Source organism: Boleophthalmus pectinirostris, unplaced genomic scaffold, assembly GCF_026225935.1.
Source record: "Boleophthalmus pectinirostris isolate CB_2022bp ecotype Guang Dong unplaced genomic scaffold, ASM2622593v1 HiC_scaffold_6, whole genome shotgun sequence".
Taxonomy (NCBI): domain Eukaryota; kingdom Metazoa; phylum Chordata; class Actinopteri; order Gobiiformes; family Gobiidae; genus Boleophthalmus; species Boleophthalmus pectinirostris.
The window spans coordinates 19464930-19485948 of NW_026571447.1; the positions used below are offsets into that span (position 1 = coordinate 19464930).

General features: G+C 38.7%; 1 protein-coding gene across 2 annotated transcripts; it reads right to left on the minus strand.

Moving 5' to 3' along the window:
* Positions 1-576: 576 nt before the first annotated feature.
* On the minus strand, positions 577-20978 carry usp45 (ubiquitin specific peptidase 45). 2 transcript variants are annotated; one of them, XM_055163704.1, is made up of 18 exons: positions 20343-20978; positions 19936-20046; positions 19646-19815; positions 19461-19561; positions 19181-19281; positions 14755-14906; positions 12947-13042; positions 12698-12828; positions 7957-8044; positions 6007-6088; positions 5750-5841; positions 5609-5665; positions 5389-5511; positions 4676-5312; positions 4416-4513; positions 4251-4337; positions 2501-2642; positions 577-1999 (listed from the first exon to the last, which is right to left on the minus strand). In XM_055163704.1, the coding sequence occupies exons 2-18, from the start codon at positions 20036-20038 to the stop codon at positions 1854-1856; spliced, it is 2406 nt and encodes an 801-aa protein (XP_055019679.1). In that variant the 5' UTR covers positions 20039-20046; positions 20343-20978; the 3' UTR covers positions 577-1853. The 2 variants fall into 2 exon arrangements, with proteins under 2 accessions (XP_055019679.1, XP_055019680.1); XM_055163705.1 differs by having other exon boundaries at positions 14755-14903; positions 20343-20976.
* Positions 20979-21019: the final 41 nt, after the last annotated feature.

Below are 21019 nucleotides of genomic sequence, written 5' to 3' on the forward strand. Positions count from 1 at the left end.
ATTTTGAGCTTGGAGATGCAGACAGACTAACAAACCCAGATTACTTAAACATGTGTGAATGAAACCAAACACAATGTTTTTGAGAAAGTAAAAACATTCTAACACGATTTAAAGCTCACAGGAGTCAGTTTTGTGCAATACAGGATCTCGTTAAGTGAGTCTGAAGACAAAACAAGTGAACACAGTGATCTGTAGTTTTTATTGTAGACATATCCATTGACCAACTGAGTAACAAAATCCAATTCAGAACTGCTCTGGTCTTTTATTAGTGGTAGCTTGGCAATTTGTTTAAAAATAAAATGTCAGCAACACAACTGGATGTGATTGTGAGTGAGAGCAGGGGGACAGGTCGTGCAATTTTTAGGACATTGCCCTTTTCCTTCTTCACACCCTCCTTTTTACCAGCCAGTGACATGCAACACAGTACTGGGGCTATGCATCCATCAGCCTGCATCACCAATAGGAATGATTTGAACATGGCAAAACATATACAATGACAGATAAGGCCATTGAACAGTCTTGCTGAATTAGATGTCTGACAGATGTTGCTAAAATAAAAAAAAAGAGAAAGTGCTATATATTTATTCCAATAATTAAGATTTATTTGCTTTCATTCAGTATTTTAGACATTCCAAATATGTATAATCCTTTCATGAAAAAACAAAACAAAACAAAACAAAAACATAAAGCCCTGCATACCTGAAGCACCACAGTGGTTTTACATTTGTTCTGGGAGATAAAATATGCTTTTGCATACTGTACTTCAACTACCATACTTTAACTACTGTACTTTTGCATTCTGTTCTGCAAAATGTGTGTTTTTTCACTGTGCACAAGTTTCAAAACCTGAAGCTCCTATGATAAATTTCAGACAAAACAAATCAATTATATTAGTATATTTTCTTTTACATTTGGCAAATTGACACCAAAAGGAAATATAAAAATACTCAAAAGAGGCAATACATTCATATGATCTCATGCATGTAACAGTAATGACATTGACAGCACAGGAAAAATCTAATTAACCTTTTGTTGTACATTGTCAAATGAATACTGTGTCAACACATTATAGCAACATTAAATACAATGAAGGCAGATATGGTGATAAAAGTTAATATGTTGTTGAAATGACAACATAAAAATGACTGTGAACAGACAGAGAAGTTTAGTCAGGTATTAATCTTTGGCAATGTGTTAATGATATTAGCATTACATGATTACATTAAGATGAAAAAATATAATTGGTCTGTTAAATAATTGTGCTAGTACTCTGATGATGCTATGTGTAACAATCTTTCTGACACGCCTTGTCCAATATAGAAATAACATTTTAAATGAAAACCAGAAATACATTTTGATTTGTTGATAATTTGATAAAGCACAACGTAAAATGGCAGAGATTGATACACACAGCATCTTAATCTACAATCTTGTGTCTCTCACTCATTCTTCATACACACAAAGACATCATTAGTCAGCACTGAGTGCAGTAGTGCATGCAGTTCTTGTTTTATGTTAGTAAATTTCATGCATTTTACACCTATAGGAAGAACAACTTTAAGTCTAAATTGTATCCCTGTTTATTTTAAAGGGTTTCTTTTTTAAAATTCAAATAAATGAAATTGCAAGTTTGAACTAAGAAAAACACAATTGCAAATCAGTAATATATACAATTAATTGTTCATACACACAATATAATACTCTATAAGTGATCATTTTTGTCAGCTGACAATAAAGGTCTCAGTGGTCAGTTCCCTTCCCCCCCCTCTTGATAAAGAGGATAAGTACAGCATGTACCATGTTACTTTGTATTACATAACCATTGCAAACAAGGAAAAATATTCTTAAGCAAGTTATAGAAGTTCCTCATAGAAAAGCAGGTAGGCCTGAGAGTTGAGCACACGAGACTCTGGGACGGTCTGTACTGTGGTGTCACTGACGTAAACCCACTGGCCCTGGCTGCTGCTGCTGCTGCTGCTGCTGCTCGACTCCCTGGCACCTGAGAAAACACAGGAACACAGTGTTATAGGTGAAGGGGAGTTAGACATACAAAGGAGAACACACTTTGTAAGGGAGTTAGAAAGAAAAGAAAGAAACACACCTGATAAGATTGTCAATAAACACTCTATAGAAATAATCTAGACTCAGCTGAATTTTGTGAATGATGCATATCAGTGCATGGTACAGACAGAGGTCTTGGGCTATCTGACCATTGTGAACACTATTGTATACATCAAAATGGCAAGATGGAGCCCTTTGTCTTAGATGTAAGGCCAGTGTAATGGAATCTTTTCAGCATTATAGTGTATGTGGTCACAAGGACACAAGAAGAAGCATGGGTCAATGTGTAGGGCACAAGGGTATATCTGTTATAGAAAACAAATCCACTATTGAGCAGTGGGTCTTTGGTGCACAAATGACAGACCTTATGATGGAAGCTGCACAAAGAACATGACATGAATACAAAGGTTCATACAGGTGAAGACACATAGACTCTGACCTGACAGGTTTCTATGATGCTCAGTTTTCTTCTGTGGAGCGCGGACTTTTACATATGCAGTGTAATGGCCTCCACGCATTGAACCACTATGCTCAACAATCCCATACAAGCTGTAGAGCACTCGCTCACCTGCTGCCAGGTTCTAGAGGGAATAAAGAGCAGAAGAACCAATGAAATTGTCTATAAACTAAACGCACACCTACACTACTCACAATAAGTTAGGGATATTGTTATTTACATGAGTGCTTTTCCTATTTGGTCTGAATTTTTATGAAATAAGTAAAAGTTCCCTCTGATATTACTAAGAATGAATGAGAAGAAACTCCATTTTCATTAGTTTACTATTTATTACCCCCAAAATTTAGACAATAACAAGGATAGCCCCAAGTAACAAAAATGAACTATGTCAGTAGTGGGTGTTTCCACCTTTTGCCGCAATGTCAGCTTGACAACGACGTCTCATGCTCCTCACTAGCCTCATGATGTTGTTCTGAGGCAATGTGTTCCACTCTTCCACCAGTGCTACATGCAGTTCCACCAGGTCACGTGGGGGTGGGCTACGATCATCCAGTCTGTGCTTCAGCTGGTCCCAGACGTGCTCTATGGGGTTCAGGTCAGGGTACAGTGCTGGCCATACCTTATGAGGCACTCCGACTTCCTGAAGTCGAGCTGTGACAATTCTGGCACGATGTGGTGGAGCATTATTATCCATATACAGAAAGTTGGGGGTGTGTTGGCGGAATTGGGGGATGATGATGGGTTGTATGATGTCTCTGAGGTAAGAACGTGCAGTGACTGAGCCATCTACAGTAACCAAATCTGTTTTGCGCAGACTGGTGATGCCTGCCCAGACTGTTGCACCTCCTCCACCAAAGCGAACCCTGAGGACCATGCTGACCTCGGCGTATCGCTCACCTCGCCTTCTCCTGCAATGTTGACGACCATCATTTCGGTGCTAAGTGACCCGATACTCATCAGTGAACAGGACGGTGGACCACTGCTGCATTGTCCAGGTCTCATGGTCTTGTGCCCACTGCAGACATTCACGGTGGTGTCTTGGTGTCAGTGGAGTCACCTTCAATGGTCGTCTGGCATTCAAACCAAAGCGGTGGAGTCAGTTTCAAACGGTTTGTCTGGAAACTCTAGTACCCCTCACATCTCGAAAACGAGCCTGCAACTGTGTGGCAGTTGCTTAACGATGTCTGAGTGCATAGATCTTTAGTTACTTGTCATTGTTGCGGTCTGTCACTCATGAGGCTCCACTCCTGGGTCCGTCACGAACCTTGCCAGTAGTTCTGTGTCTTGATGCAAGTCTGCTGATGACACTTTGAGACAAACCAAGTTCATGAGCAACATCTGACTGCCTGCCACTGACCCTGAAGGCGTGGTATGGCTAGGTGGCACTACTCGTCTGTTAAGTGACGTCATGTGTTCATGGCCATTTGAATTGTGAACTTGGAATGACTTGACAATACCAGCTTTTTATACCCAAAGAATGTTGACATTGATGCCACATTAAAAATGGTTTTGGCTCCAATATGTAAGGCACACTGTACACAGTGAGAACATTACATGGAAAACACAAAATGAGGTTTGTCTATCACCCCAATACAATTGCCTCCCTATCCCAAAAGTTTCTGAAGTGAAACAAACACCGTATATATGACATTCACCGGCTCTCTCTCAATATCCCTAACTTTTTGTGAGTAGTGTAATTAACCAATCATTAATTATTTGTTAAAAGGCTTACTTTACTGGAGGCTGAGCAAAATGGAGCCAAATCCAAAATGAGTGGGAAGTCCACATGGCGGTTTACTTTTCTTAGGTTCATTCCTGCCTTGAAGTACAAAAGCAAATTTAAATATGAACTGTCCAAAACATGTTAATAGTAGTGAGGCATCAAGCACTAGCCAACCTGATGGAAGCGTTTCAGGTGCAAAGTAATGACAGGAGGCAGGGAGGATATTAGCATCTGCTTTCTTGCACTGGTGTAAATCTTCTCTATTTTTTTGTCTATTAAAATAAAACAAACAAACAAATGTTATATTATGGAAAAAACAAAACAAAACATTACACAACAGTTATACTGGCTCTATGAAATACTGTAAGCTATACAACTAGTCACAGTCCAATCCAGCCAGACCTACATGCACATATGATCAGTTTAGGTGTTACCTGAAGGGCCAGTCTTGCGCAGCTGCTTCTGTCGGCGCTCAGTGCAGCTCTCACACAGTAGTTTGTTGTTACCCATGAGCAGCTCCACAGAGGTGAACTGGTGGAGGCAGGACTGGACCGAGCACTCTTTGGAGCTAGGAGTGTAACTCTGGGACAGTGCCTGGAATGCCCCCTGCTGGTGAGGGTAGTGAATATTGTCTCGTGCATCAGGTGGCTCATCCGGGGAACAGTGTGTGGAGCTAGAGCAATCTCCAGAAGGTAAACCTATGTTGATCTTTGACACCGCAGATACAAGTTGGTCGACTGCACCTCCAGGTTTGTTATTGAATGCGGTTGAAGAGTTTCCAGTAGGAGATGGCGTGAGGGTTGTGCTGGAGGAAGAGGTGTGTCCATGGCATGAGGATGGGGGGCGTGGGGCCCATTCACTCTCTGATGCCTCACTGTCCGCATCATTGCTGCTGTCCTGAGCCCCAGAGTCCCTGTCACTCCCATCAGAAAGACTACCAGCAGACGCCATTTTACAAACTGAAAAACCACGAGAGGATCCTCCAGCCACTCCCTCCTCTTCTGACCGCTCTACTCCACAACCTGCGCCTTTATCTTCTAAAGGGGTTGAACATCTCTTGCCTTGTAGTTTCTGTACAGACAAAAACAGCTCTAACTTATGTTTTAGTACATTACATAAATCTATGTATGTTTCTGAGCATGCACACCTGCCCACTCAGTCTCCTGTTCTTGTTATGAGCAGCAGAGAAAAGCTGCTCATTGTGGACTATGTGGCTGTCTTGCTCTCTCACCACTTTAGCCACTCGCGCAGGGTTAGATGGTTTTGAGGTCTATGTAAGAAACAGAATACAATAAAACTAAAAGGTAATAAAATATAATGCATATATGTAGATGAAACCAATCATATCCAAAAACATTCCAACTCACCCGCTCCTCTATGATTGGCAATGAAATGTCAATAAAGGCCTCTTTAACGGTTGATATCTGTAGCACAAGAAACCACTGTAAAATTTGTTTGCTCAAAACAGAAAAATCAAAGTCATATAAAAGTGATTCAGATAGACTTACATGTTCACATTCTTCACACATGATTGTGTTTGTAAGTTCTCCAACAAAAATGCGATCAACAAAGTTCATTCTCACACCTTCTTTTCCATATGCTAAAGAAAAGATGGGAGGTAGGTTAAACTTGTTTTATCATGTTCAAAACACAGTACATTATGTTATGTTTCTTCTGCATGGAAGCTCTTTCTACCATAAGATTTAGAGCCACTGGGGGGAGCTATTGCCTCTATCCATGCTGTTGGTGCAGCTTGTATACTCACCTTTGACTTGGCGTTTTGTTTCTTCATCAGCTGTCTTTTCAGTTGGATTGTTGAAAGCCTTCAAAATGGCTGCTTTTACCCTCTGTAAACATCAAACAATGAAAGACAAGAATTAGCAAAACTACAAAACTCACTCACACAAATTGTACAAATGAATACAAATATGTCTAGCAGTTGTTTATATCCATTAATATGATATCCAAATCTAGGCTGAAGCTCACGCTGACAGCTTTATCTATAATAAGCATCATTAGTGTAAATAATTATTGTGCTTGTCTAGAGACATTAAAATGTGTATCACAATTAACAGTGTATGTTTGTGTTGGGTGCATAAATCTTTCACAGGCTGATCTTATTGGAGGTGACATGGTCAGCCAGAGAGCTGTGAAGAGACACCGCCACAGTAAAGCACCAATCAATAGATAATTGGCCACGGTCTGTGTCTGTGGCCGAGACCAGTCAACCCCCATTGTCCTGGGACCCACGCACTGGACTGGCTATTTAGGTCAAAAACCCCAGTAATCCGAGACAGACTAGCCTGCATCCCACTCACCGAACTCAAACCAGGACGGGACTCCTCGACTAATTAATTACCAGTAACCCCCCATACATCCCCCATCCCAAATAGAATCTCCTGCTCGATCTCGCACTGCTCTGTTCCATAGACGATGAAAGACACTGAAAGAGGGGGGAGAGGGGCATGGCTGGTATGTGGGCGCAGGGGTAGAAACTGCGCCAAGAAGATGAGGTGAAGAAGGACAGTCCATGCCCTGAGAGTAAAACCTACTGTTTCAGCTAATTGGTGATAACTGACTGAGGGCAAATTAGCATATTGAAATCTCTGATACTAATTGCTAATCAACACAAACATTTAAGGTCTCCATGGTTAGTCAGACTCAGTGAAAAATGCATATCAATACATGTAGCCTTAATTAAAGTGTAAAAAGACATGCCATTCATAATGCATATATAGTGACTTCAAAATACAACAAAAGAGAAGTTATACAAAAAAAGGTAATATTTTAAGTATCCTACAAATGAACACTTAATTAAATAAACCCTTATTCATTATCTTTTATAAATAATATATCATATTATATGTTACTCAATGAACATAACTCAAACTAAAATTATTTAAATATTGTATATTAGGGTCAGAAAAATAAATAAATAATCAAATTAAATAAATTTGCCTTTTCGGCTAAATTAAATTGACCAAATAATGACATTTATAAATAACTAAAAAGTTAAGATTGTATGGGTTAGATAGTTGTAAGACTTTTAAAGCATTTAGTTTCATATTTTTTTAAATTGACATTTTTGAAATCAGCAATAACCCACTGCTCTCTGTTGGTAGCAATTACCTTTGGATACAATGAATAGCTGAATCCCCCTCCCTGTTCACAGTCTTGATTAGATTGGGACACGGGTTGATGAGTGTGTGTATGTTTGGGAGGGGGCTATGGGTGACCCTCATCTACAATGGGACAGCCCCGGAGCTCATTCAGCAGCTGTGGGTTTCCCAAGATCACACAATGATGCCGGTCGTGCCACTTGCAAGTCCCTTAAGTGGCACAACTGCGAGCGTTCACAAGTTTGAATGGGAGCAGAGAGGGCCCGGCTGCAGCCCCTCCTAGGCCTAAGGCTGACCACTAACACACCCGCTAACTTCTCCTCTAAGGTTCACACAGTCACTGGTGGGGCCATGGGGGCCAGAAGAGCCTGGAAAGCACTGAGTTTTCCAAAACGTCCTCTATAAGGAGCAGCGTGGCCATGCATCCCAAAAATATGGCACCAAAAGGTTATGACAAAAGACCCAAGAATATTTGAATTATATTGCTGTGGAATTAATAGAAATTTTTTTCTCATCTTCATTTTAAGTGTAACTTATACAATGCGTCTAGCCATTCATGTGTGCTTGTGTTGTAATGCACATGGATTTGAACTCACCTTTGTTTCTTCTACTCTTATGGAATCCAATAAATAGTGCAGAAGCTCCTGGCTGTCTTGCTGTTGGTAACCCTTAAAGCGTGGTGCTCTGAAAGGGGGAAAAAGATAAATAATTTATAGAAACTATAGGTCCCTGAAAAAGTTAATTTTTTCTAACTTCTATTAGCATTTGAACTTCTACCCAAACTTACAAAATGCAACACTTGCAGACCTGTATTTTTTTATTATCTGTATCAAAATCTATCAAAAATTTAATATGACACACCACTAATGTGTAATACTTAGTTATGCTACGCACCTCTGACACTGCCAGCTTGATTTTGCATGTAGAGGTGTATGTCTATAATATTAACATGATCACAAAGATTTATTAATGAAAAGGCACAAGAACATTTGTGAGCTGAGAGACAACACTTGAGCTCTGGGATGACAAGCATGTCCTCTAACTGTACAAGACCACACAGATGTGTGGGCAGATGCTAGGGGCAGATGGGCAGCTAAGGCTGTAGCCACAGCAACCTGTTGGATAATACACCACACGGCCCCTGGACAGGTTAATTTTACAGGAATAATGCTTACAATGTTTTCTTAAACCCTATCTTATAACTTGTGGTGTCTCAGTAAACCTGAAAAACCTCAAAGAAAGATGGCCTTCAATATGGTCAGTATCCATGTAGGAGGCAATAAATAGTTTAGAATCAACAGACATCAGAAGATAAATGGTCAAAGTTGTGCATGAATCCTACATATGGACACGTTAGTCTCCTGTGTCAGTTTGTATCTTCACAGTGAGTGATGGGGGCAGGGATGGCAGACACACCATTTTGTCCAGTCCCAAAAACGAACATGATGTGACGGTATGTGTGGCTTTGTCTCCTTGTGTTGTCTGACTAAGTCCCATGGAGACACAAACACTAACTGAAATGTAGAGGACAGTGAGTGAGACAGACTGGAGTGGAGAGACATGCAGGACTCAGGATAACAAACAAAATGGAGCTCGTAGAAATCAGTGGAACCAGGGAAGCTCATCCCTGTGGAGGAAGCAGAAGGGCCCTGTAGCACTGCTCCCAATCTGGCCAATGCAAACATCTGCGCTGCTAACACAATTAATAACCGGATGAGTTAGTACCAGACGCACAGCCACACAAGCCCCCCCCCCCATCACCACCACCCCCACTGACATACACACACATATATACTGTACACTAACTTATAAATATATTCATGTAACAACACGTGCTATAAAATATGACTAATGATAATTCATGCACAAGCTTGTTGCTCATTCATGTCATGTTGAAAATTTGAGGATTGCCAATAAAATGTTACTGGTTTTAATACATGGTAATAAAAAAAAATATATATATATATATATATATATATATATATATATATATATATATATATATATATATAATATATATATATATATATATATATATATATATATATATATATAATATATATATATATATATATATATATATATATATATATATATATATATATATATATAATATATATATATATATATATATATATATATATATATATATATATATATATATAATCTAAAATCATTAATTAAGATGTATAAAAGAATCTTGTTTGTTAAAAAGAATAACATATACAGTTGATGACTGGTTGAAAAGCTGGGACTGTCCCTGGCACTGGTCTGACTTTACTGGCAAAGCTCCCTCCAAGATCACATCTCTTCTGCTGGCACAGTGGACCATGTGGTACTCAGCTGGTTGGTATAAATGCATGCCGACACATATAAGCAGACACACACAACTGTCAAAAGGTGGACTCATTAAGTTTACAGTATTGCAAATAGGCAGTGTCCCTGATCCACACAATAAAGCTGTATTCAACTACCTATTAACACAAAAACTGAGAAAAGGTCAAGGACATTTCTGCCTCTCTTGTGTCAACAAATGCTTGGTGACAAGTAAGGGCAACAGGCTGCATTCACCACAGAGCACTCATCATACAGGTCAGCACGATTGAGAAAATGTCCCGTAAACAGAAGCAGTTCTTGACCCTATTCACAAAAAAGCTTTATTCCACACTGAATGTAGAGTTGTTGTTTTTTTTTTTATAGGACTAACCTACAGATCCATGTGCAGTGCAATTAAGCATACTGTTGTGGAAAGTCATTAAGACCTTCAAATCAAAAACACTCACCATATTCTTATGTATATTTTGTATTTCATTTAATAATTGTACTAATATGTAATTGTACTACTATACTACTATGTGTGCACAATCCTTTTTGTCCCAAGCTGTTGTTCACAAAAATGGACTTTGTGGCCTTCACCTGTGGTTCAAGTGGAGTGTGCAACTGGCTCTGATTCTTCCAGTTATATCATTATTGTCACATGTATTCAGTGAAATAACTGAGCGAGGCATACTTTTAATTAGGCACATGTGAGTGCAGAAAGGTGCATGCAATGAATGCATATTTGAGCAATGTGTAGTGTGGTTCAGGGTGGTACCAGGTGAGACAGTGCTGCTATAATGCACACTCACAGAGACACAAAATGAAGCATGTTTGATGAAAGCCAGTACCAGAAACCCGGTCAAAGCCACACCAGAGGTGTGCCTAGTCATCTGCAGTTAAATGCCCTAGCTACCCACCTGCATGAGTTAATAATACAAGACAGTATCAGAATTCACATACACAAGCAGCTAACATGGACCCAACCAGTAGTGTGCCATGCACCAACTGGAAGCCAACCAACCAAACATGTTCTGTCTCTTCAAAGAGAAGAACAAAACAGTGCTCTATTTCTACAGCAAGTCAATACCTCACCCTGAACTAAACATGACACAGGTGGCACAACATTGGAGCAAGTTTCAGAAGAGCTGCAAATAGCTAGCTGCCATCAGACATTTGATAAGCTACAGTGCCTTTGGAGCATGTGTGTAGGCTGTGCATTGAGAGAAGTAAAAGGGACTGAGAAGGGACCAGGTGTAACCTGGGTATGGCTGGTTAAAGTGGCTACAAAGGCATAGTAAGTGGAAAATCTGTGTCTCTTTTGTGAAAATAATGCATGGTGTTTAGAAATAACAGGTTATATTTAGGTAAATCTGCAATTACTGACAAAATATGGGCAATAAAGGGGAAAAAAGCATCTGAAAATTTTATAATCTATATGCAAATCATATTTCACATAGTGGGGCAAAAAGTACACGTACAAAAGCTGGTCACCTCTTGCCTGGGTAATGAGATTTTCTATTGTCCTAACCTTAAAACAATTTGACACATACAGACATGGACAAAATTGCTGGTACCCCTCTGGTAATGAAAGAAAAATCAACAATTTTCACTAAAATAACTTGAAACTAAGCAAATATAGCAAGCAATAATAAAAAAAAAATCCTGAAAAATAACCAGTGAGAGAAAGAGAAGAAGAGAACTGTGTCAGGAGACTAGAAAGTAAATGATAGACAAGCAGGATAAAGATAAAGGCAATAAGACCATCTCCAAGAAGTTTGATGTTCCTGTGATTGAAGTTGCACCTGTTATTAAGTAGTTTAAGGTCCACAGGACTGTAGCCAACCTCCCTGGACATTGCCACAAGAGGAAAATTGATGACAAATTCAAGAAATGGATCATACGAGTAGTAACCAAAGAACCCACAACAACCTCCAAAGAAATTAAATGTGAACTCGAAGGGCAAGGTTCATCAATGTCAGATCACACCATCCATCACTGTTTATTCCAAAGTGGACTTCATGTGAGGACACCACAGCAAATCATAACAAAATAGAATGGAATTTGCCATAATGCACATTGACAAGCCACAAAGCTTCAGGGACAATATCCTTCTGACAGATGAGGCAAAACTGGAGCTCTTTGGCAAGGCACATCAGCTCTATGTTCACAGATGCAAAAATGAAGCAGACCAAGAAAAGAACACTGTCCCTGCTGTGAAGCATGTAGGAGGCTTGGTTATGTTCTAGGGCTGTTTTGCTGAATCTGGCACAGGGTGTCTTGAATCTGTGCAACAACATCTCAAAATTATCAAGGTATTTTGGAACGAAATGTGTCAGAAAGCTTGGTCTCAGTCATAGGTCATGGGTCTTCCAACGGGATAATGACCAAAAACATACAACGAAAAACACCCAAGAATGACTAAGAATAGAATACTGGACTGTTCTTAAGTGGTCTTCTTTGAGACCAGATCTCAATCCTATTGAACATCAGTGAAATGAGCTGAAATGCTGTCTGGAGATGGCACCCTGCAAACCTGAGACAACTAGAGCAGTTTGCTCAAAACACCCACTTACCAGTGCAGAAGTCTCATTGACAATTACAGAAAACGTTTGTTAGCAGAGTTTGCATCAAAAGGTTGTGTAACAAAATACTAAGTTAAGGGTACCATCATTTTTGTCCAAGCCAGTTTCATTATTTTGCTTTTTCTAATGATTCTGTTTAACAACAGGTGAAAAGCAATGCTTGATTTTCATTGGACAATTTTTAGTAAAGTTTCAAGTTATTTCAGTGATGACTGTTGATTTTTCTTTCATTGCCAGAGGGGTACCAACAATTTTGTCCATGTCTGTAGCATGCCTTGCACAGGATAATAAAACTGGAAGAGATTTCAGGACCATACAATACTTAGAAAAAGTCAAAGAAAGTTGTGGAAAACAACCCCTATTCCGTCGCTTAAACAGTTAAATGGGCATCATTCTAAAATCCTTCAAAAACAGGCCTAATTGCAGTGACACCTACTTTTGGCACAGCTGATTAAAGAGAATCTTGGGATTGACTGGGCCTTTCCCCGACTCTTTCATCGTCTGAAGGAAGAGGAACATGGCCGCTGTCAGCGGTTCAGGTCCAGACAGTGTAACAGTGAGTGGACTCTTTGAACAAAAGAACATAGTTAGATACATATAGATACATATCTATGGCATGGCAAAACAAATATACGAGTACATAGAAATTATGCTAAGTCTGACATAAATAAAAAAGGTATCTTACCAGATTAGCCTCAGTGGGGGGGCAGATTCTCAGTTTATATCCCTTTTCCTTCACTTCTTGTATTAGATCTATCAGCATGTGAGTCTGGGCCAGGTTCTATTTAAGCGTCAAAGGAGTTCCATGTTAGTTATGCATTATATGAGATTACTTTACAGTAAAATAACTGTGAAGGTGTAGTTATGCATACCAGACTATGCTTTTTTGGTTAATTAAAATCTCATTGTGAATTGTCATTTTCATTTAATATGATTTTTATAACTTGTGGTGAGTTTATTATTTTTTTAGAGAGACTTTCAGATCCATCCCCGCCCTGTGAGCTTTGAGAGAAGGAACGATCCTGCTGCCTAAAGCAGTTTTTGTCCCTTCATGTGAGAGAAGCCTCTTTTCCTTCCTTTCATGGGGTATTTGTTTTGTCACATACTGGCAATGAAGACAGTTGCTATGGAAAACACACAATGGAGCTGGCATTGTGAGCACAGACATGGCTCATCCTTTTAAAATTATGTGTTTTCACCAGAAAAATTGCAATTTTCAAGGAGACAATACAAACAGATAGGGAGAGGGATGGAAAAGCATGTAAAGCGCACTCACTCGAATTTCAATCACTGAGGAAGGCCCTGGGGGTGATTAACAAAATGGCGGAAAAAAACAGCTTCATTGTTGGAGAAACATGTCAGTTTACAGTCACCATGACATGACAATGGGGGGACTGGGGAGGCTCTACAGTTGTGTTGTATGGTGAACATGCTCTACACCAACTGTGCACCACTCGTGTGTGGACAGGTAAACAAGCTCAAACCTTTTGCTGTACTGAATATACCTCAGTGACCTCAAGGACTGGCTTGTTTATAGTCTCCACCACTATACACCACAAGAAAAAATCTGTAGTATAATTGAAATGATCAATTATATAATCTAAAAACACCTTAGGATATACTTGTATTTTGGATATAAAATGTTAGAAAAGGGCTCATGGTTGTATTCAAGACACTACTGCTATGAAAGTTCCAGTTTTCCTGGTTTGTACTTGTGATGTTTACAGTGACATACCATCCCTGGAAATCTACTCCACAGTTGTGGTATATATATATATATATATATATATATATATATATATATATATATATATATATATATATATATATATATATATATATATATATATATATATATATATATATATATATATATATATATATATATATATATATATATATATATATATATATATATATATATATATATATATATATATATATATATATATATATATATATATATATATATATATATATATATATATATATAAAAATAATGATAGATGTCTCTCATAGATTATAGCCATAGCATACATAAATATACAGTAACTGATCAACACATTTATAGTTGTAAAATGTCTCAACAACATTGTTGTGTTAAACTGCTAAAACCTGGATTAGGTCAAAGGCCAAGACAAACCTAGGTGTCACAAAACATAGGTTTAAAATAAAAAAAAAAATAATAAAAAAAAACACATTGACAAGGACTAAATCAGCAGATTTAGGAAAATTAGGTCTAGGCTAGAGGAGACTGCTTAGTGTTTTACAGGCTGTGTATTATAATCAGTAACACTAAAATGCATCTTTATTGGTTATTGGTTATTTTATTCTGGATTGCCCCTTGAAACGCATCAACTCCTTTTCAAGGAGCAATCCAGAGGGAATGTAGATGAGAGGGTGTTTATGTGAGTGATACTTCTGACTAGCCTTAAAAGCTGAACATTGATCATGCACTCTTAATTGTAACTGTAGTAAATGAATGTTGCCAACCTGCATGACAGCATTGAAGAAGCAGGTATTGCCCAAGTTTGTAATGCCTTTCACAGGAACTAAGGTGCTGTTAATTGCAGGACTTTTGCTTCTTGATGAATCAGAAAAATCTGATGATTCTTCTCTTAGTTTGATGGTCTTAGGTGACACTGCTGAAACATAGACAGACATTAAATACAAAATAACAAATGTATGCAACTCTTGTAAAGAAAGCGTTTTACACTGCTTTTTGTATCTGTTCTTCTTCTTCTTATTATTATTATTATCATTAATAATAATAATAATAATAATAATATTTCTAACATTATAAGCAAATTACTATTGGCTCCTTGTCAATCAAAATAAAAGTCATGTCTGGGAGCAGAATACAAGGCTGACAGCTGGAAGAAGGGATGGGCCAGAGCAGATAACAGCTGGAGAAGATACAGAGAAGTGGGGGCAGGGGGGCACAGAGAAGCCAGCTGTTCCTTATGATTGTCAATAAAACCAAACTTGTTCATGACCAAATGTTAATGGTACAGTAGATGAAGTCTCAAGGATCAGAGGTTGCAATTGTAAACTTACTGGCTCAAATGTACATGTACAAGATAAATAATGTATATTATTTGACACATACGGTAATCCCTTTGTATAGAAAAGGTGCTAAATCCCACAAAGCATATTTTTCTGTCCATTTGTTTTATCTGTTTATATGCAACCTATCAGCAGAAGAATAAGAGCTGCTTGCCGTTTTTCAAAAGTCTAAAATGGTAAATATTTTCACAGGCTGGCAGCATTCCTGCACAGGCCTTCAGACAGAGAAGAAAACACTACTACACAAAAAGTGTTTGGTTCATGAGCACTTCACCTCCTTGGCCGTTAAGAGAGCAGGCAGACACTGGGGTCACTGTTTTGAACCTGTTCCATTTCCAATCTAAGAAATTTCAATTGAACTGCACACATTCATAATCATCACATCAACCTGCACCTATACTCTGCTGTATCTCTCTTCCACACAGGATTGGCCTTGCCTTCAAACATTTTCAATTCACAGAAACCCCACACGCACATTACACTGAAAAGCTATTCATTCCAGCAGTGGTAAGCCCAGCGCTGGCCACTCACAAGTAGAACTAACAGCAAACTATTAAGTAATCTACATGGAAATGGGGCTTCTAAACTGATAGCATCCTCTGGTGTGTTCACTTATTAAATCTTCGGGAGAGCTTACAAATGCATGTAAAAACATAAAAATAATTTTAAAAGTGTTTTTGGGTTTTAGTTTTTAATTGATATTGAAAAATGACAAACAAGAGAGCGAGTTTTGGTGGTTTTGAGGTTCAAGTCTTGAACACATGGTCAAACAGCAGATACCATCAGACATGCAATATAACTTTGCTGTAGCAAAGAAACCAGAAACTAACTGAGAGTTGTGCGAATGCCTATGGACACTCTGCATCTGGGATCCTTACCCAAGGTAAACAATGTTCAGGAGCCATCTGGCAGAGGCTAGAAAAAAGGGGCGCAGAAGAGGGCAGTCGGAGGGGGACAGTGGGTGGAGGAAAGGTTTCTAGCAAGCACTAGCATATGGAAAAACAGATTTTTCCTCTCCCTGCAGCAGTCAGTGAAGGCAAATGTCAGCATGCTCTGTGTCTACGCTTGACTGTGCTGCAGTCGGCACTACCACCTGGCCCTCTCTGTTCAGCCACCGAGTGTTGGCTGCACTGACACTGTGGAGCCGCTCCCCAGGGCAAAGAGCAGAGCAGAGGCACGTACACCAACCACTCTACATCTGCACACCCTGGCTATTTGGACCACAAACTACTTTTTAAAAAAGAACACAAAACATTCATAATCATTTTAAATGTAAATGTAATATGTATTTAAAACTTTAAAAAGTATTTTTTGAAAACCATATCCAGTCACATTTTATAGTGTTGATTGGACTTCATGCCTCCTTAGTGCTCACTTACAACACTGCAATGTGTGGTACCAAGGCCAGCTCCTCTCATGCAGAGCAGGCAGTGAAGGGGAAGGCCAAGCAACACCAAATGTCTTATTAATTTGCAAATTTGTTGTGACTGCAGGGCATAAAAGCCAGTTTCCTTGCCATCTGAGGCCAAGAGTACCACTGCCATGTTACTTACACATATACACACAAACAGACGCTGGCTTTGCTACCCACTATCTGGCCTACTTTCATGTGCGATGGTGGAATAAAGACAGGATCACCCTTGATTACCCCTGTGAAAGCACCACCAGGGGACAAGCCTCTTAATGACCACTCACTCGGGAAAATAAAACTGACAGCAAATGTGGGGAAGGTGTAAGAATTTCACTTAACACTTTCTGCTCACCCCTCATGGCAGACTCATGTCAATTAGTTAAGTTTCCACAAAATACAATTGAGTAAGATAATAGGGAAGCTTAAGTTACAAATAGTCTACTAATTCAATATCAGCAATGTGTGGTTTTGTGATGCTTATATTAATTAAAAAAGCAATTTCCAAATATAATTAAAGCACCCATTTATATGATTTGTTTATAAAATGTGTTTTAGTATCATTAAATAAAACTAAACAATAAATGACTTGTACAATTTTGCTCTAAGGTTTTTCTGAACCTAACATTTTAATTTGTACAACAAAGCATCTCCAGCTGAGATACAAGTTGAGTCTAGCTCCCTGACGTCAAGGTGCTTTTACTGGGACTGTGGTACTTGAGCTGAAGGCCTTGATGGTGAGAGAGCATGGTTAATCGACTTTCTTTCTTCCTTGAGCTGTTGTTGTACAAAATTATTATAGATTCTGGGAAAAAAAATCCTTGCTTGGATTCTTTTGTACTTGGGGTCTATAGGAAACAACAGTGCAACAGCAGTCTTCTCTGAAAATCTGGCCTTCACAGTGAAATGCAATTTCACAAGCCCCTCGGCCAACAACAACTGCCTATTTTTGCTGCAACAATAGCCATTGCCTTCCATAACCCTTTAGCCACCGGTGTGATGGCAGGAAAGGTGACAGGTAATTTTAAAGAAGCAAGGGAGGAACGCTGTCCAAGCAGGTCACTGGCTATCCAACAGGCGCATACTTAAAATGACTGACTATAGGGCTTAACGAAAAGAATTAATGTTGAATGTTTAACATGTTATCTATCCCTGAAAATGTGATTCATGAGTGACTATAATAATACAATAGACATACTATAAATCATGTCTGCCACTTTGCTCAAAGCACTATTTCGCAGGTATGTAATGTACTTGGCAAAAGTTCAAGATGACAATATTCAGAGTTCCTCTCTTAAAAATGTAGTTTTCAGAATAAAGTGTGGTAACCACGAGGCAAAGATGGCAGCAAGAATACTTTCTTGTATATGTTTATATTATTAGTAAAAACAAACAATGAGGCTCCTCATATGGATGTAAGGCTGTTCACAATATGTATTCTTATGATGTTTGTTGGGTCGTGTACCCAGGGATTACATGATGTCAAGGTGGGCCCTCAAAGGAATTTGAAACAAATGTTTATTTGTGTATGTCTATAGAGAGTTGAGAGTGCGCTCCAGCTGCGAAGATCCCACTGCTCTGACTTGTGGAGGACCCTGGCTCCCACTAGTGCAGCACACAGGCCCAGAGGTGGTGAGACATGCGGCACAGTAACAAGAAACACGACACAGATCGCAGAGACAAAGAGTGACAGGGCAGAGGCTGAACCCTGCACAGCTGCTCTTGTTCTTTAGGGAACCCAGCTGGGAAACAGTGCTCAGGCGCCTAATTCCTCTAATGTGTGCATTCATGCAAGAGACAGGGTTAGGGAATGGGTGGGGAATTTCTAAAACTCTACAACAATTCCGCATGCACAACTGAGTGACTGTTGGGGAACCAGTCACGCTGAGCCTGGATAAATGAACTATGACAACTTTCACGAAATGTAGGCTTTTTTACCATCTGGCTGAATAGCAGATGACTCAAAACAAAAAGGTTGTGTTGTAAAATAAGACGATTGGTAATATATATACATTTTATCTACAAATGCAAGTCTATAGTCTATTAAGGCATAAAAAATTTACTGACACTGTATATTATCAGAGACTCCATGTTTAATTCTATGGATTGCCATCTGCAAATATCTTCTGTTAACTATTACCAGCAGGGGGAGCCTGCACACAGCTGCATATGATGCTGTTCACTAATACAGGGTTATGTTTTTGTGTCTGAAATATTTCTAACCTGCGACACACAATTCTTCATTGTAAACAGAAATTAAATTACATGGAGAGTCTGTATTTAGAACCAACAGAAGCAGGGGAAAAAGTACAACTGTTTATAACATTAATAGAGAATTCTCTATTGTCCCAAGGCCAAAATGCCTACCCAACAGATTTTTCAATGGTTAAAAGTATAACACAAAAGAAGGTTACCAGACCTTCAACATTTTGGCAAATACTGTACCTGATGTTGCCTTGACAGACTGCTTTTGTAGAAAGTCCAGGGTCTGAGCCAAAGCTTTCTTGTTGCAGTGAGTGGATAGTTCCTCGTTACATTCAAAACACCTGGCAAAAAAGGGCAAAAAAAGGACAAAAAAAATCTGAAATGTGCACAAGTTTGGGGCATTACTAATTATGTTGAAATTAACCATTCACTATTAAATTTACAAAAGATGGGATTTGACAAGAAATAATATAACAAGAAATATTGAACACATTTTTTTTTCTTTTTGGTGTCATCTCACCAGGCCTTCCATGTGCTTAGACTTATAGTTATGCAATGTGACTCAGGGTGGAACGCCTGGTGGTGTTTCACAGCATGTTGGATTCCTGACTTATTACAACCCTGTAATCAAAAAAAAAAAAAATCTAATCTTTATTTCCATAAATGATTTTCAGTTATTATTTTTAAATGTAATAAAATCCTAACCTGGAATCCACACTTGAGACAGACAAGGATTTCATGTGATCCTACCGACTCGCCCTCAGTAAGGGTCCTTTCTTTAAGACACTCAGAGCACACTAACCACACACTGGACAGCACAGACTTCTTCACTGAGTTCAGATCTACGGCCTTACTTACATGCTGACACGTCAGCCCTGAAGATGAATTATGAGAGAATTATGACATGTGCAAAGCTATTAGACAAGGGGGGAAAAATACTGTAAACACTACTGCCTTGTATTTTGCTGCATTTACAGTTCATGATGGAGACTTACCACTGACTTCATCTGATGACTCCTCATCTCGAGGCTTTCTTGGTTTATTTGTCCGCTTAGTCATTTCTGCGGCTTTTAAAGAGAAGGGGTCCTTTAGCCGCATTTGGAAAGCTGGAGTTCAGAATGTGAATCAAAGAGCATTCATTACTGATGAAGTTGACATGACTTTGACAATATTTCAAATGCACTGTTGAGCTCCTTATAATTGTTAAACACTGCCAAATTTTGAGAAAGGTAATTCTTCTTTATCTATACATACCATTGGTTGACTTGAATGTAAATGTTAAAAGACATACCATGAACAGGGTTTGATAGAGCCACATACGCATTTAAATCCAAATGGAGGATCATCAAGCACTGTGACTTTGCTCAATAAGTATATTAAATCAAAATAATACAATACTCACCTTAATTCTAGATCCTATGCCTGTGTTAACTACCTTTTAGCTAACAGAACAAGCCAGCTGTTCCTGGCTACAAAATGTGACTAGCTACATTAGCTTGCAAGAGCAAACTAGCCTCTTGGAAAAAATAACAATCTTTCAACGTATTTTCCATGAAGATATCAAGGACATATTTCAAACACTTTAATCAATAAAGTAATACTGGTTATTTGTGGAATACGCATTGATATGTTCTACATTTATCTGGCTAACGCTAGCATCGAATGACAACACTTGGTGACGCACTACGGCAACAACGCGTGTGGTCCATTCACGGTCCATCGAAAAAACTGCCATTAGATAACCCCTATGCAAAATTAGAAAAAAATAAAATTAAAATTAAACGATATATTTGTACGTTTACATGGTCTTTCGGTGAAACACAAAGTTAACTGTATATTTTATATTCGTATTGATTTCACAGTATAAACACTGCTCATAATATACATACACATTTTATGTATCACATTTATTCAAACCATGATCATTTAAAATTGTAAGCAGCAATTCGCCTTTAATGACATCCTCCCGTTGTTTATTGCCTCCAATTATCCCACAGTGTGTCATCATTATTGGGTAATTAACTCCATGTTACCGTTTCCCTTTCCCACTGAAGTTTCTTACGCAACCGCATATGACCT